This window comes from Rhinolophus ferrumequinum, chromosome 4 (assembly GCF_004115265.2).
Source record: "Rhinolophus ferrumequinum isolate MPI-CBG mRhiFer1 chromosome 4, mRhiFer1_v1.p, whole genome shotgun sequence".
Classification (NCBI taxonomy): Eukaryota; Metazoa; Chordata; class Mammalia; order Chiroptera; family Rhinolophidae; genus Rhinolophus; species Rhinolophus ferrumequinum.
In genome coordinates this window covers 53,423,961-53,440,939 of record NC_046287.1, presented here as the reverse complement: position 1 = coordinate 53,440,939, position 16,979 = coordinate 53,423,961, and the positions used below count along the sequence as shown (strand labels likewise).

At 42.7% G+C, this 16,979-nt stretch overlaps 1 protein-coding gene across 1 annotated transcript in view; it reads left to right on the top strand.

Annotated features, from left to right (window-relative positions):
* Nucleotides 1-16,979, top strand: part of COL4A1 (collagen type IV alpha 1 chain) — a 147,169-nt gene that overhangs the window by 121,743 nt on the left and 8,447 nt on the right. Inside the window, exons 30-49 of the mRNA XM_033105156.1 lie at nucleotides 503-653; nucleotides 884-997; nucleotides 1,653-1,820; nucleotides 1,937-2,026; nucleotides 2,868-3,020; nucleotides 3,183-3,281; nucleotides 3,397-3,486; nucleotides 4,475-4,614; nucleotides 5,086-5,212; nucleotides 5,307-5,387; nucleotides 5,946-6,044; nucleotides 7,183-7,233; nucleotides 8,277-8,462; nucleotides 9,124-9,257; nucleotides 10,712-10,784; nucleotides 11,554-11,625; nucleotides 12,822-12,950; nucleotides 13,941-14,039; nucleotides 14,961-15,173; nucleotides 16,208-16,385. Of these exons, the coding sequence (XP_032961047.1) occupies nucleotides 503-653; nucleotides 884-997; nucleotides 1,653-1,820; nucleotides 1,937-2,026; nucleotides 2,868-3,020; nucleotides 3,183-3,281; nucleotides 3,397-3,486; nucleotides 4,475-4,614; nucleotides 5,086-5,212; nucleotides 5,307-5,387; nucleotides 5,946-6,044; nucleotides 7,183-7,233; nucleotides 8,277-8,462; nucleotides 9,124-9,257; nucleotides 10,712-10,784; nucleotides 11,554-11,625; nucleotides 12,822-12,950; nucleotides 13,941-14,039; nucleotides 14,961-15,173; nucleotides 16,208-16,385 (2,447 nt within the window). The remainder of the gene's footprint in view (nucleotides 1-502; nucleotides 654-883; nucleotides 998-1,652; nucleotides 1,821-1,936; nucleotides 2,027-2,867; nucleotides 3,021-3,182; nucleotides 3,282-3,396; nucleotides 3,487-4,474; nucleotides 4,615-5,085; nucleotides 5,213-5,306; nucleotides 5,388-5,945; nucleotides 6,045-7,182; nucleotides 7,234-8,276; nucleotides 8,463-9,123; nucleotides 9,258-10,711; nucleotides 10,785-11,553; nucleotides 11,626-12,821; nucleotides 12,951-13,940; nucleotides 14,040-14,960; nucleotides 15,174-16,207; nucleotides 16,386-16,979) is intronic.

Sequence of the window (16,979 nt, the reverse complement as noted above, 5' to 3'; positions counted from 1 at the left end):
TTGAATCATGAAATAGCTGTGTGAAGTGTTCAATTTTATGTTAAAGCCTTCCTTTAAACGAAAAAATACATAACCGATGTCCTGTTCCAGTTTTGGAGTTTTTCCCACCTCTTCAGAAGATATCATTTACCTGGTCACAAATCACATTTGGTGTTTTGTCTATTATTTACAGTCAGCTCTTCACAGACACAAGGCAGCAGAGGTGAGGGGCCAGGAGACCCGGGTGGAAAGCCTGCCTCTGTGACATTGGACAAGTCATTCAACTGTGGGGAACCTTGATTCTCCTCCTTTGTAAAATGAAAATAATAAAAAAATTATCTATTTTTTTGGCTTGTAGGGAGATTGAAAGGAAATAATAGGTGTGAGGAAGCTTTGCAAACTGAAGAAGATTGGGCAGATGTTATTCTTATGAAATGTTAACAGTCTACACATTTGCTCTTGGCTTGATATAATCATGGGCTTTGCTGGTTAACTTGCTTCTTGGTGCTTTGGGGATTTCCAGGGAGAGCCTGGAGTTGGTCTGCCAGGACTCAAAGGATTACCAGGTCTTCCCGGCATTCCCGGTACACCCGGGGAGAAGGGAAACATCGGGGGACCAGGCATTCCCGGAGAGCATGGAGCTGTTGGGCCCCCCGGCCTTCAGGGAATCAGAGGTAACTTCTTACAGATAAATCTAGACTGACAAAGACTGGGTCTGTTTATTTTGTGTCCCCAGAACATCTCTTAGGTTTTCAGTAAGTATATGGTGAACGAATGATGAAAATCCTAGAAGACTAGAGCTTATGTTTTTCTGTTGTGGTGGTTTATTGTGTAAGCGAGCAGATATGCTGTGAAACATGCTGTGGTCCCCATGCAGTTTATTCACAATTTCTTTCCCATCCAGGTGACCCAGGACCTCCTGGATTACAAGGTCCCAAAGGATCTCCGGGAGTTCCTGGAATAGGGCCCCCTGGAGTGATGGGCCCCCCTGGAAGACCGGGGCCGCCGGGGTCATCAGGTGACGTGACATTCATAATGGGATAGGAGCTGATGCTGGAGTCTCCATGAAGGGGAGATTAGCTCTCTGTTTTGTGGAAATAAGTTTGGTTGTTTGCTTAAATGTAGTGTCGGGTGTTTTTTCCTCCCACTGATGAGCTTGGTTTACATGCCGAAGAGACCTCCCCTGTGTTGTACAGTCAAGAACTTTTTTCAAATTCAAAATGATTGGTGTCTCTATCTTATCTTCCCATGGGAGGGTTAATAAGTTGTGAATAACTTAAACTGAGTACGTGTCTAGAAGCTTTCTTTGCCTTTAATAATAATTCTAGAACTACGACAGTGGTGGTGGAATAGGGCAATACAATCAATGAAGACTGGTTGAAGGGAAGCTAGTCTTATGTCTAAATACTGCAGAGAGGCCGGTGGCGCTGCCAGTGGTAATTACTGACTTCTGATGGCAGAAAGGAGGGCTTTTGTCTTGGGACATTGTTTACCCATTAACTTCCTGGATGGCCTCAAAACACCACTACCTGAGAAGGTGGAAGCCATTCCAACCCCCAAGGTGGGCACATTCACATGTTTTGTGCAGAAAGTAGCAATTAACCCCAGTCAAGTGCGCTGCAGAGCTCTCTGCAAATCCTGCTAATGGTTGTTTGCTCTTTACCTGCCTTCAGGTCCTCCTGGAGTGAAAGGAGAGAAAGGCTTTCCCGGATTCCCAGGCCTGGACATGCCAGGCCCAAAAGGAGATAAAGGGACTCAAGGGCTCCCTGGCCTCACGGGGCAGTCGGGGCTTCCTGGTCTTCCTGGACAGCAGGGGACACCTGGACTTCCTGGGTTTCCAGGTAAATGATTTGTGAACTCCTGCCCCAAATCCGTGCTGAGGAGACATCTTACCTTGTCTTGTTTATGACCCTTAGCATCTGCCATCAGTGTTTACAGTCCTTCCATCTGGCCACAGGTCCCAAGGGAGAGATGGGCGTCATGGGGACCCCGGGGCAGCCTGGCTCCCCAGGACCAGCGGGCTTGCCAGGATTGCCTGGTGAAAAAGGTAGGGAACTGGTAACTCCAGAAAAGCCTGTCTTATGTCTATGTCTTAAGGCTTCTTGGGAGATTCTCGAATGGTTGTAGGTCACATTTCATTTCAAGAGGAAGAGGAAAGAAGAAGATTAAGCAAGGATCTAGAAGACCTCCTCTTCTAGTAGGAGTTCCTGATACACAGTGTGTGTGCAATTAAAGGCTGTGCTCTGCCAACAAATCAGAGAGAAGACAGGTTTCAGGTTTTCCTTATTGGCACAGTTGAGGTTCTAGAGATTCTGTTTTTTGGTTGTTTTTTTTTTTTTTGTTGTTGTTGTTGTTGTTTGAGAAATGATGACTCTTCAGTTATCCCAGGCCATAGGAACTGAGTCCTTAGAATCGAGTTAGCAAACTGGGCAAATGTATAAGTCTTAATTTTTATGTCTTATCTTTTCATTTGAAAATGGTCCAAAATAAATTTTTTTTTAAGATATTACCTTTGAATGCGAGACATAAAAATGGTCATTTGTTTAGTAGAACTGGAAAATTCCCATTCTATTATTTTGTATAGAATAGAGGGGCACGATGAACCGGAGTGATAAAGGTATTTCGGAAGGAGAGAAAAATGTAAATTATTTAAACTAATAAGTGAAATCACATATATTAGAATTGTTAGAGAATAATGAAGTCTACAAAATGGCTTTCTTCTTCATTTACAAGATGCTCCCCCATTTAAAGCCATTTTTGGACAGGCTATTAGTTCTTTATACCTTCTTTAGCATTTGTTTCTACTAGCCAGAAAGAAGGCCACACTTTGTCACAGCCTCTGAGACACTTGGCCACGTCTCACTGCGTGCTTTCTCTTTCCTCTTCAGGGGACCACGGCTTTCCAGGCTCCTCGGGACCCAGGGGAGACCCTGGTTTCAAGGGTGATAAAGGAGATGTCGGTCTCCCTGGCCAGCCTGGGTCCATGGATAAAGTGGACATGGGCAGTATGAAGGGCCAGAAGGGAGACCAAGGAGAGAAAGGTAACCCAGGGGAAGGTCTTAACATAGAGATACAATGATGTACCTAACCAGTTGTGTTTAGTTCTCCACACATAATATCACACCAACTTGTGTTTCTGCAACAGTTTGCCTTATTTTAAGCAGACAGGGTCATCATTATTGTTTTTTTTCTGTGTTATGTAGGACAAATTGGGCCAACTGGTGATAAAGGATCCCGAGGAGACCCTGGTACCCCAGGAGTACCTGGAAAGGACGGCCAAGCAGGGCATCCTGGGCAGCCAGGTATGGAGTGGAGTTCAAGTTCACCAACACAGCAGGAGCTCATGCTGAGGAAATGTTACCTGACTCTTTTCATAGGCATGATTAACCTATTTGGTTCTTCTCTTTATTATTTTAGGACCTAAAGGTGATCCAGGCATAACCGGAACCCCAGGTGCTCCAGGACTTCCCGGACCTAAAGGATCAGTTGGTGGAATGGGCCTGCCAGGTACATTGGATTTAGAAAAAAGCATCTTCTTTCTAGCATATGCACGTGCGGTACTGGTGGGACAAGTCTGCCGAATGAGATCCACTGCATGGAGGACGTGATCCAGGCAGACGTATGTGTCTTTTCTATGAATTTACATCTTCAATTCTGTATGGTCTTCTGCCTGGGAATGGATGGCATTTTGCTGACACGATGACCATCGCTAAAAAGAAAAATCGCAATTTAATAACATAAAACATCGGCTGCACACCATCAACTTGCTATTATCTCTGAGGGTTTATCCAGTTGGCTGTTATCTCACCAGGAGATGTTTAGTTTCCATTTTGTTTTATCAGCACAAGAAGCTCCTGCCTCTAAAGCCTTTTGATATTAGCCCAGAAGAATCCTCTGGGCTCCTCTGCCCCAGTCCTGAACTGGCCTTAATGCTTTGTCATCAGCATTCACTCCAGTGACAGCAACTTGGGGAGGTGGCATGTGAGAGAAGGCAGAGAGCTCAGGCCTATGGATTGGCCTGGGTGTTAGCACTTCTCAAAACTCACCTGGGGAAGGGAAGGCAAGACAGGAAGCATCTCGGCTGCCTTCACACTTATTTATAAATAGACACATACATTATGAAACAAAGTGTACATTTACTCTCCATGGCCTGCCTCACGACCCCTCTGATACATTGGGGTAATGAGAGTTGATTGTAGAATAAAGAACGTAAAAGTCATTTGTTACACTGTTGCAAAAGTAAGTATGCTAAGCCGTGAAGGTATTTCTTCTCTCTTTATGAAATGACTGTCTTTAAAAAACAGGAGAAACATTTTCTGGTGTGGCTCTAATGTGACCTGGGAGATTGGCATCTGTCTGGATGAGTTACAGAATGATAAATGACGGGTTACTTGTCCTTTTACCTCATTCTTAGCTGGTTGTCATGGTGCTTTTTTATTATTAGTGTTAGTCCCTGCTCATCACACATTTCAGTTTCAAATATTTGTGTTTATAGGAACACCTGGAGAAAAGGGTGTGCCTGGAATCCCCGGCCCACAGGGGGTTCCTGGCTTACCTGGAGACAAAGGAGCAAAAGGGGATAAAGGACAGGCAGGCCTACCTGGCATTGGAATTCCCGGACGGCCTGGGGACAAGGTAACAGCATCCTGCATGGAAACTTCCCTTCCCATCCATCTAAACATAAATCCTTCGTGAGAAAATTTTAAGAAGTATCTCGGCACATTAAATGAATCATAACATAGAACAATTTCCCTCAATTTATTTTAAGTTGCCTCTCCTCCCCATCTTCTACTCTTTACCCCCTCCCAAGGAAGAACCTGGAAACTTGTTGATAGGCTAGGGCAGTAAGCTATCACTGGAGAAAAAAGAGAGAAAGAGAGGGTGAAGACGAACATGGGAATTAGAAAGACAATTGGCTTTTTTTGCGTTGGGTTTCTAGTTTTTCCTGTTTTCAGACGTGGACTTTGATTCTTTGGTTAGAAAGCTGGAAATGAACTCTGCACTGAATATTCATTGCACCAGAATGTATACAATTATCCAGAAAGTGCCTAGAGACACATGTCCAGGGACAGAGATAACATTAATGGACCTGAGTTTTTCTCACAGGGAGATCAAGGAATAGCAGGCTTTCCAGGAAGTCCTGGAGAGAAGGGAGAAAAAGGAAGCGCTGGACTCCCAGGCATGCCCGGGTCTCCAGGCCCCAAAGGATCACCAGGAAGTGTTGGCTATCCAGGTGGGTGAGCTGGAGCCTCCCCCTGAATTTGAAGCTGAAAGACGACAGAGAAAAACAAAGTCATGGGCATTCTGGTATTTTGTTTTTTCTTTAGGAAGCCCTGGGTTGCCTGGAGAAAAAGGTGACAAAGGCCTCCCGGGATTGGATGGCATTCCTGGCACCAAAGGAGAAGCAGGTAGAGACCGCTTCTTAGAACACAGACAGGGGCTTGTAGAGAAGAAGCCAAGTGGGTGGCCAAGGAGAAGGGACATCAAATCTTCTAGGGATTTTCCCTCACAGATGGCAAGTTGTCGGCCCAGGATGTCACTGGGTGACCTGTGGATGACCAGAGGCCAGCTGGGCCCACCCCTTCACTTTTAAGATGACCACACTTAGCCTCGGGGGTCTTATAGTGCCTTCCCAAAGTTTGGCCACCAGTTAGGAACTAGAACCAAAATATCCAGACTGGTTTCATAGCTAGTTCTAAATGGTTCTAGAGAGTGTTACACATTTCTCATGATAATTTGATGTACTTTCTCTCCACTCTCACCAGCTTTTGGGGATTGGGGAGCAGTGGCGTTGCTAACAGTGTGGATAGTCGCTTTTGAAGGGATGTCAGGAGTAACCTGGGGGAAGCCAGGCATGCTTGCAAGGAACAGCTCCCTGGAAGAATGTTGAGAATGGAGCATTTTTCATGCAGACTAGGGTGTTGCAAGAGGTTCAATGCCTGACTGACATGACCTTTCTCTTTGAGGTCTTCCTGGGAAGCCTGGCCCTACAGGCCCAGCCGGCCAGAAAGGGGAGCCCGGCAATGATGGAATTCCAGGGTCGGCAGGAGAGAAGGGTGAACCAGGTATGTCTGCTCCCTTTCCCTTTCAGAATGAGACTCTTTGAAGTAAGCATCTCCCAGAGACTTACAGACCAGGCTAAGTGACTGGAGCTGGGTACAAGGTGGCACCTATGCCATACATTCTTACAGCTATTTAAATACCAATGTGAACAAGTAAAGCAGGCTTGGATGAGAAAAGGGGGAAGGGGCTCTTCATTTATTCCACAAATATTTATGGGTATCTGCCCTTGAAATGGCCTGAACTCTCAGTGTTGAGTGAAAGAGACACATACAAAAAGCCCAGACCACTGCCTTCTTTGCCTGGCACTTCCCTCTTTAGAGAAATGGTGCTGGAAATATTTACTGTCTCCTGAATCTGCTTGTGTCACTTATGGGGGATGCAACTTGGGCAAACGCTCCAGCTGCAAGTTTGATGATGACAGTCACATATGTGGTAATACTTACATGTAGCAAGACAGTGACACACACACACACACACACACACACACACACAATTTGAAAGAGGTTACACTGGGTTGGGGGATGGAAGGAGAAAAATATCACTGGGGAGGAGCATCCAGGGGGATTTATTGCTTTTAGTGTCGGCCTCTTTTAAGTTCATTTTTTTATTCTGTACACCTTATGTTTATATTATATACATTCATTTTTCTATAAAAAGAATTCATAAGAAAATGTCCCCACACCTCCTTGCCTCCATTTAATCTTCCCTCAAGCCCTTTACTCATATCTATGAGCTCCCCAGTGTCTGCTGCCCCAAATGTCTCTGGGTCTCCCAACCTCCCTGAGAATAGCTGTTAGTTGGATCGTCATCTGAGAAAAGTCAATTTGTGAATCTCCAGACAGTAAGTAGTAGGAAATGAGTACTTATTTCCTACTCATTTGTACAGATTATTTCTGCGAAATGCCATAATGGTTCTGAGCAGAAAGGTACTTAGGAAAAAGTACTAAATTATATATATCCAGTCAAGGGTATTTTAGGACTACTATAGGAATATAATTTCATTACCAAGGTGCAGTTAACTAATTTCTGTGTGTTCTGCGAATAGTATAAGGTATTGATTCAAAGAGATGATACTGCTTTGTACCTGTAGATCAACTGTTTTAGGAAAGATAAACACTGCTTCTCACCCTTATCTTGTAGGTCTACCCGGAAGAGGATTCCCAGGGTTTCCGGGGTCCAAAGGAGAGAAAGGTAACATTTACCAATCATGTACTTCCTTTTCGACTAACCACTGACGCACATGGTGGAAGCAGAACAGGGCGAACAGTTGCAAGGAAGCAACTGGACATGGATGATAGATACTTGGTCTGAGACAATCTAATTAACATACGCTACTGGCCTGTGACAAGCCACCATCCAGTGAGCTGTGTTTTAGATCCATTGCCTAGTGACACAGCAGGGGGAGCCTCTCCACCAGGGGCCCTGTGATCATTTTAGGTGATGACCCTATTTCTTTCCCTTCTTATTTCTTCTTAAGCATCATGACATAATCCTAGAATTGTTGCATTTTATTGGCAAGTTCTGGGCAATATGTTTAGAACTAAACATGCAGTTTTTTCCTCCTAAGAGCTCTTACTTTAAAAAAACTTTTAGAATAATTTTGTTACCATTGTAATACATAGTGAATATAGCGATCTCCCCGGAAGCTTCCTGTGCTGCTTTGTCATCCCCCCTCCTGCTTCCTCCTGCCTCCCGTCTCATCCCCAACCAAGCACTGATCTGCTTTTTGGCTTTACAGATTAACTCGCATTTTCTAGAATTTTACATAAATGGAATCCTACCATATTTTACTCTTTCAGTCTAACTTCTTTCACACATAATTAGTTTGAGATTCATCTGTGTTGTTTCTTTTGTCAATAGTTTATTTCCTTTTTGAGTGGTGTTCCATGGTGTGGATATAGCAGTTTGTTTATTCATTCACCTGTTGGTTGAATAAGATCTTAAAGCAATGCTATTGCTTGCAGACTTATCTAAATATATATTCAAATGCCTTTGCCGTAAACACTTCCTTTAAAAAGTATAAAGAATGATAGTTGGACTCATATCCTAAGCTTACTCTTCTTCAGGTCAATCTTGGTAGGAGTCTTGTATGTTATTTAATAAAGAAGAAAAGGACACCCAGCTCCAGTTCTCCTCCCGGTGCCTTCCAGATGCTCCTCCTTCCTGTTCAATGCACTGCGGTTTCTCTTCTTCCCTGCCTTTCTCATGATCTCAAACTGTTTTTTATTGTCTAGGTTCAAAAGGTGATGTGGGTTTCCCAGGATTAGCTGGGAGCCCAGGAATTCCTGGATCCAAAGGAGAGCAAGGATTCACGGGTCCTCCGGGACCACAAGGACAACCAGGGATGCCGGGAGCTCCTGGCCGCCCCGTGGAGGGACCCAAAGGAGATCGAGGCCCGCAGGGACAACCTGGCCTGCCAGGTGAGGGTGTCTAACCAGGGTCAGAGCTGGGACCGAAACACAAGGCACAAGCATACACAAGTGTAAAGGAAATTTAAATGCACAAATTCTCAATGGAGTTTTTTTATTTAGAAATGTGCAGCATTTATTGTGGCTTGAAACTGGGTTTAAGACATTGGGCCCCTAGTATTTTAGCCTTCAATGGGTCAGTGCTTTTCTTGTGTCCTTTCTGTCAAAGAATTTAAAATAGATGACGAGTAATGAGGGAGAGGAGAGAGAGGACATTATATTAATAGAAAAAGATTGGAGCACAGATGCCACCTGTGGTGGTTTTAAACCAGACGACACTCTGACATGCCTCTCCATCCTAACCAGGTGTTGGCACTGCAGCACAGCTGCCCTTGAACACAGTCGCACAGGGCATTTGGACACTGGGATTGTGGTGTTTATATCAACATTTTCTGCCTGTTGAGCAGATCGGATTCTTCCTTCTAGAACCAGCCTTGATTTCTCAGCTTGATACAGTGTTGTTGTATACAGTTGGGGTCAGTTAGGTGGCAATAGATATGGTGTTGTATACAGTTGGGGACAGTGAGTGGTGGTGATGATAACCACAGTCCAATGACACTTGTATATATAGTCACCCTCTAACCTCAATATGTGACTCCTGTGTCTTTGTTAGGGCCTCCTGGACCAATGGGGCCTCCAGGGCTCCCTGGGCTTGATGGACTGAAAGGTGACAAAGGAAATCCAGGATGGCCGGGGACTCCCGGTGCTCCAGGGCCCAAGGGAGATCCAGGATACCAAGGCATGCCTGTAAGTTGTCCATTTGTAGGTCTTGTTTTTGAAAAAGATCAAAAAATAATATGTGTGTGTGTGTGTATACATATGTGTTACACTCCCAAATTCTCTCTGAATCAGTTCTTCCTCTCTTGCCAATGATCAGCCATCTTTACTGGCATCACATTAGGCAAATATTAGACATTTTTTACAATCTAGTTTTATAAGAATCATTGACGGAAATGTTATATGACTTGAAATTACAGTTCAGTTTGTGGATTTAAAAATCTGCTAACACACTTGATGCAAAAAGCAAGCCTCAGTAACATAGAAATATGTTCTCCATTCCCAGTGCCAATCAGTGGCTGTCTCTCTGTCACTCTTTCTATAAATACACACACACACACACAGACACACACACACAGTTGACCCTTGAACAACATAGGTTTGAACTATGCAGGTCCATTTATACATGGATATTTTGCAGTGAATACACAGTCGGCCCTCTGTATTCCCAGGTTCTGCATCCATGGATTCAACCATCTGCAGATCAAAAACAGTATTTTTGATCCGCAGTTGGGAATTTGCAGATGTGGAAGACTGACTGTATGCATTTTTTTGTGCCATTTTATATAAGGAACTTGAGTATCCTCAGCTTTTGGTATTACAAGGGGTTCTGGAACCAATCCCCCATGGATAGTGAGGGACGACTGTAGATGAGTTTTGGGGACTCAAAAGTTGTATGTGGATTTTTGACTGTGCAGGGAGTCAGCACCCCTACCTCCTGCATTGTTCAAGGGTCAGCTGTATATATTTGTGCATGTTATTTTGGTTATGGCACCTTTTAAAGTAAGGTAAAGCAAAGAAATAAACATATGTAAGAAACAATACAACTTTTTTATATACCGAGAAACGAACAACTATGTTGAAATAGCTAGAAAATGAGATATTTTAAAAATACACAAATATGGCTATATTATAAAGAAAAATAATCCTCCTTCAGTATTGTTTATCTTCTTTTCATATTTAAAATCACTTTTCAGATAAGATATGGAGCTAATCTAAAGAAAAATCACTATACTTAAGTGTTTGGAGGAAAGTGTTCCAGAAAGGTATTATAGTTTGGTGTTGATACACTGATATGTTGCCATGACAAATGTTTAGGGAGTTCCGTCTCTGTTTGTAGCATTGTGCTTTGGGGTAGGGACAGCAGGATGTAAGGCTTGCATCTGTTCTGGGAACTTACCCTGTCGATGGACAAGCAGAGGGGGACTGAATGAAGCAAATTGATTCAGTGCCTCATTTAGACACACACAGAGGTTTTGTCATTCTTTTTACATCATTCAAGAAACCACAAGACACCATTTGTCCATAAAGATACTTTGTAGAACATTGAGGGGCTGGCCTAGCTTCCCAGTGACCAGAGACTTGAGAGACTTACCATTCATCTCTTGAGTGACACCCAGCTGATGTTCTCCTTGTGTGCCTAGGGAATTGGTGGTTCTCCAGGAATTGCAGGCTCTAAGGGTGATATGGGACCTCCAGGAGTTCCAGGATTTCAAGGTAAGACAATAAAGGAGATGCTGCTTAAAGACGCATTTACCTATTACCAGAGCTTCCTAACCATTGGCACTGTCATATTGGTAGAATTGGTATAATTACAGTACAAAGTATTGTTCTCTTCGAATTAAAAATGCTATTTCTGTGTGGCAGCCCGATTTGTATAATTCTGTGAATGGCTGTATAAAGAAGGACCTTCTGATTTTCTTATTAAGAATTAGTGGATCATTTGCATCTCTATTATCGGCATAAAAATAAGAAGTCATGGATTTGGGCCATTTCTTAATTCATTCATGTATTAAGCAAACATTTAGGGGGTGCCGACCAGCTTCCAGGCACTGTGATTTTTACTGCTGAATCAGATATATATGAGTGAAAGGTGAATAAAAGAAATGCTCAGCCTATAGGTGTCTTGTGGTCTATCTGGGGACATGTGTAAACCAAAAAGAATATCACATGCCCTTCCACTGCTTGTGACCATTTTATGGTTTGTTGCATGTTTGGGAAAATGTGACTTCTGGGTTCTAGAAAGAGTTTCATCAAAAGTTTTGCATAGCTTACCAGAAGTAATGCTTTTTTCTTCCACAAGCATAAATTGAAAACTTTTCACTGTGTGAATGTGTATGTGTATGTAATATGCATGCATGTTTTATGTGTGTATACATGTACATACGTATATGCACGTGCATATATGTGTATACATGTGTGCACACACCCATACTTGTGTATCTTTTGGAATGATGTATAAAGACACTGTTCTGCTTTCCTCTAGGTCAGAAAGGTCTCCCTGGCCTTCAGGGAATTAAAGGAGACCAAGGAGACCAAGGTTTCCCTGGAACAAAAGGTGGGAGAATTTATTATACTGGAAGGTGTTTTATGGATGATTTGGGGAAATAGGAAAGCCATTGAACTTATAGAATTAGGGCGTTTGGTTTTATATATGTGAAATGACTTGAAGATCATTGGAAAACAGTTAACCAAAGTAGCTTGTCAGTATTGCTGTATTTGGCTAAGCTAATAGACATTTTTACCAGAGACTTATCTTGAAAGTCAGGTTTGTTAAAACTACAACTGAGGTAAATCCAGTGGAAAGGGTATTACATCCTCAAGAGTCACAAAATGTCACAGGCTCTGAAGGCAGACTGAAAGCAACTACTTAAAGCTGTAATAGGAATAAAATAAATCTTACACAGACAGACTGAATGAATTCTGGTTGGACAATAAAGAGTTCTTCATAGGAAAGGGCATTGCTTGGCTTCACCAGTGGGCGCCAACAGTGTGCAGTGGCTCAGAACAACCCAGGATAATCTTGGAAGGAAATAGTCTAAGTGTACATCCCATTGTAGTCTGTGCCGGTCAGACCTTATTTCTAGGCCTGTGTTTCATTTTTAAAACGATGTTTCAAGGGACAGAATGAGCAACTGGGACACACTGAGAAGTGGAGTGTTAGGAAAGAAAAGAAACGGGGAAATGTGTGTGGAAGGAGTGAGAGAATTGGGGATGTATGGCTGCAGAAAGGGAGGCTGACGCAGACCTCAGAATCCCCTGTGAACTCTATATTGTTGCTGCACGTATTTCAAGACCTGTCGTGCAGAAGAAGGATTAAGTTTATTCATCATTAAAAGTTAGGACCGGTGGTTATTGTACCATGAGGCAGATTTCCGATCAGTATGAGAAAATAAACTTTCTAATTGCAATGTGGGAGCTATCCAAGTCAGAAGCGAGATGCCTGGGGGAGAATGAGCCTCACCTGCTGGTAGTGTTCTGCTGAGGGCCACATGGTGGTTGTCAGGGACTGAGCAGATAGTTTGCATTGATGACACCAATGCCTGTTCCAGGCCCAAGGATTCAGGATTTTAGGTGAAGTAATAGATACATGTATGCCTTGTGAGGATCTAATCACTTGTGTTTTTAATAATGATTTTACATCGGAGAAACATTCCATTTGGGAGGGTTTCATTTTGGACTCTACTCCTAAAGCTATTTCTGCCCCTGTATGTCGACAGTGAAATTGATCAGTGACATCCCTGATTCCCACAGGTCTTCCGGGGCCCCCTGGTCCCCCAGGTCCTTACCATGTCATCAAAGGGGAACCAGGGCTCCCTGGTCCTGAGGGTCCTGCAGGACTAAAAGGGCTTCCGGGACCTCCAGGCCCCAAAGGACAGCAAGGTAAGAACAACTGGGCTGTGCAGGGGAAGTGTGGAGGTCACAAGGGAGTGGGGCAGGATTTTCTCTTCACCCCTGTGTCTAAAATCAAAGTCTCTGGGTAATGACCACATCAACACATATTTAAATATGACTTTCTTACCTTCCTTTAATGTATATCAAAACCAAATGAAGTTTTTGAGTGGACTTTAACAAGTTAGAACAAAATACAGGAATAACTAGAGGAACATATGATTTAATATATCTACTCGTATGCTCACTTAGATAAACATGGCTGAAAAGAGTCAGATTATCTTTCCCAGCTCGGAGAGAAGGGGTGGCAAGAAGCAGCAATCTAGAATCGTAAGAACTGGTGCTCTGGGCCGTTGGCCCAACTGGCAAAGACTTGTGCTAATTTCTATTGTTACCAGACATGCTAACCTAGAATCTTTCTGCTTAGTTGGGCTTACTTACTATTTAAAGAGATATTGGTAAGGGATGCATGGAAAACGAAGGAGAATGAAAATGTTTCGAGTTGAAAGAGAGTATCCAGGAAAATTTAAGTTTAAACTACCTAAGCTTAAACTGTATACATGAAAACAGAAAACTTTCCATGTCAGTATATCTGTTGCCTAAAAGTTGTTTGAGACACTAGAATATGGCCGAGGGGGAAGCACTTGAGAAAGTGAAAATATGTCAGATCTCTCCCTACCATCCACATATCCTACCTTTTCCAAAACAATTTGGCAAACAATAACAATAACAAGAAACGGAAGAATTCTGAATGCGATGATAAAGTGCACATCTGTTCGAATGTCAATTTAGTAGTTGCCTTGGTGAAATGTATACAAGACTTTGCAGGAAGCAACTTGTGGTTCTCTGGGAAAACTTTCACCTGCAGTCTCAAACCTTATGCTTGTCTCCCAGAAGGCTAAAGACATTTCAAAGGGAAAGAAAAAGGTACAGTCTGTTGCTCTCCAGGATCAGATCACAAATTCGTTTTCCTTCCTTTAGGTGTGACCGGATCGGTGGGTGTACCTGGACCGCCAGGTATTCCTGGGTTTGATGGTGCCCCTGGCCAGAAAGGAGAGACAGGACCCTTTGGACCTCCTGGTAGGTTTGCTATGGCCTCCCAACCTCATTACCCTCTACCTGTATCTTTGGCTTAGAAACAGTAAGTCCAGTCATGCGGAAACTTGCAAAATGGAGTTGAAAATGTTACTTGAAAGATTTCCAAAGAAGTCTGTTTCTTAGTAGAAATTGGATCCTATAAAAGAGCTAAAGGGTTGTCATCACTTTTTCTGTGTGAAGAGACAGACGTTGATCAAAGTCCAGTGTTTTCCAGATGTTGTTGAAAGAAGGCCAATAGTGATGCCCGGTGTGGTTTCCTCTGAGAGAAGTGGACTGCAGCTACAGAGATCCTGTCTCAGCAATAGACAAGGGAAAATAGATGATAATGCCATTGTTGGCCAAAAGGCCACTCTGCCAGGGAGTAAAATTGATCTACTTTTATAGGAAGTAGGAGCTCAAATACCCCATCATGACTGAGATGCTAAAGGTAGAGGGCATCAAGTAGCTGAATGAAGGGCACAGCCCAGCAGAAGGTCTGTGGACAGTTTCACAGGCAGCACAGTAGTTACCCCAGGGGATGAAAGCACCCACTGTATGGGAGCTTCTGTACTGCGCTGTTTCCAGGCACAGGCTTTGGGCCGATATGGAAAGGGAAGCCACCTTAAAAGGAGGTTGTTTTAATAATTCTGTAACAATCCTTTCTTAGAGGATCCCCAAAATGCTATATGCGAGACATGCATGGAATCACATCATGTATGTCATTTATTCATATATTCCTTTTCACATATTTCGGTGGACTAAATATTTTGAGTATCTGCTTTGCCTATAAAACATCTTGAGATGGTATGTGAAAAGGAAAAGCTAAGACAGCAGGAAGGAGGCCTATTTGATTGGGTCTCGCTTGAAGCCTTTTAGGGGAAACTGTTTGTAACTAAGGAAACCAATTTCTCTTCTATCTTTCAGGTCCAAGAGGATTTCCAGGCCCACCAGGCCCTGATGGGTTACCAGGGTCCATGGGTCCCCCAGGCACCCCATCTGTTGATCACGGCTTCCTTGTGACCCGGCACAGTCAAACAATAGATGATCCACAGTGTCCTCCTGGGACCAAAATTCTTTACCATGGGTACTCTTTGCTCTACGTACAAGGCAATGAACGGGCCCATGGGCAGGACTTGGGTGAGACATTTTTAGATGCCTGAATTCATCCAACATAGGTTTGTCGAGTGCCTAGGTGGTGTAGTACTATATTCAGCTCTGGTCCTGCAGCTCAGGGTGCCATGAAGACCTAGTTATGAAAAGAGAGGTTGGCCCTGTTTTCCTCCATCCTTGCCAAATGAGCTATCAATTTAATAGCTACTATATTCTTAATGGGAAGCCAAGAAAATATAAAGGCTTAATCGTTGAAAACTTCAAAACTCATAAAACTTTTGGTCTTGTCTTCAAATGATCACATAGGATCAGGATTTCTGGAGTGCACACACAGTTTACATTGATATTCTTAAAATAGGGCAGCTTTACTAATGTTGCTCTTTTAAAGAAGGTCCCATGTTATCCTGTCCAATTTTTTTCTGCATGTTTTAAGCTCTGTTCCTTTGTTAATTTAGTTTGGCAGAAAGCTCTTGTCTGTTGTCCTTTTCTTAGTCCCCTCCAGATATCCTCCAACAAATTATGTTTTAATGTGATACATCTTTAAATTTTACTGCGTTTGCAAACAACAAGCAGCTATATAAAAAACATCTCTGCATTTTCAGCAGAACTATCATTAAAGATACTGTCTAGTGTGTTCCTATCCATTGGACAAGGAGCCCCTATGTTAAATTTCTTCTAGAATTCAGTTCCAGGAAAAGGTTTCTCTCTGCTGGTAAACTGGTTTGTTTCCTTTAATCGAAATGTCCTGAAACTAATATAATAATAATAATAACAGAATCCTGCATAATTCTTTATAGCTTCCTTTTTGCCTTGATTACCTTAAATTTAATTTAATGCCCATTTACAATCCTACTAGTCTATTTGGTATATGTACTTCCTTCTTTCTGTTCATAATTAAAAAAAAATTCTTTCTACTTCAATGGTTAAATTGAATATATGTCATTCATTATTAGCCAGCTCAAATCCATTTTCCATAGAGGTGAATTAGAAAGCCAATATTTCATATTGTCGTGAATCAGAAAGCAAATACTTCACTTTGTCATCTCTCCCTGCACCTCCAGGCACGGCTGGAAGCTGCCTGCGCAAGTTTAGTACGATGCCTTTCCTGTTCTGCAATATCAACAATGTCTGCAACTTCGCCTCCCGAAATGACTATTCCTACTGGTTGTCCACACCGGAGCCCATGCCGATGTCTATGGCACCCATCGCGGGGGACAATATCAGGCCGTTTATTAGCAGGTGAGTCACACATTTGTAGGAGCAGATACACAATTGCAGAAGGAAAGCCATTTATAATCTAGACAGAGGGATTTTTTTTTTCATTACCCCCCCCCCCAAAAAAAATAACCCACACCATTTAGTCCATTGCCATTCAGTTTATTAATTGTGATATCTGAGTTTGGTAATAGAAATCAGCCATGAAAGTCATTTGGTATAAAAGTCAGTTATCTTCTTTAAAAATGAACAGTGCAGAACCATGGAGCGATAACATCCAGAATGCTTTGGAACAGAATCCCTCTCTCATGTGACTCACTGTGGTGGTCATCTTTCCGCCTATGAGCAAAGCAAAGTCCTCAGCAAGCATCAGAACAGTGTTTTCAACTTGTTTTTTCCTTAAATAATTATCTCCCTATGGAGGTTTTAAAGATATTTTTTCCTGAATTGCCCCCAACGCCATGAAATTAAGATAATATATATTTAACTATTTTTAATTGTAGTAAAATACACAGAACATAAAATTTATCATCTTAACCATTTTTAAGCATACAGTTCAGTGGCACTTGATTCAGGAACTCAAATATGGGTGTGAGGTGATCCCCATGAAGTTGTAAT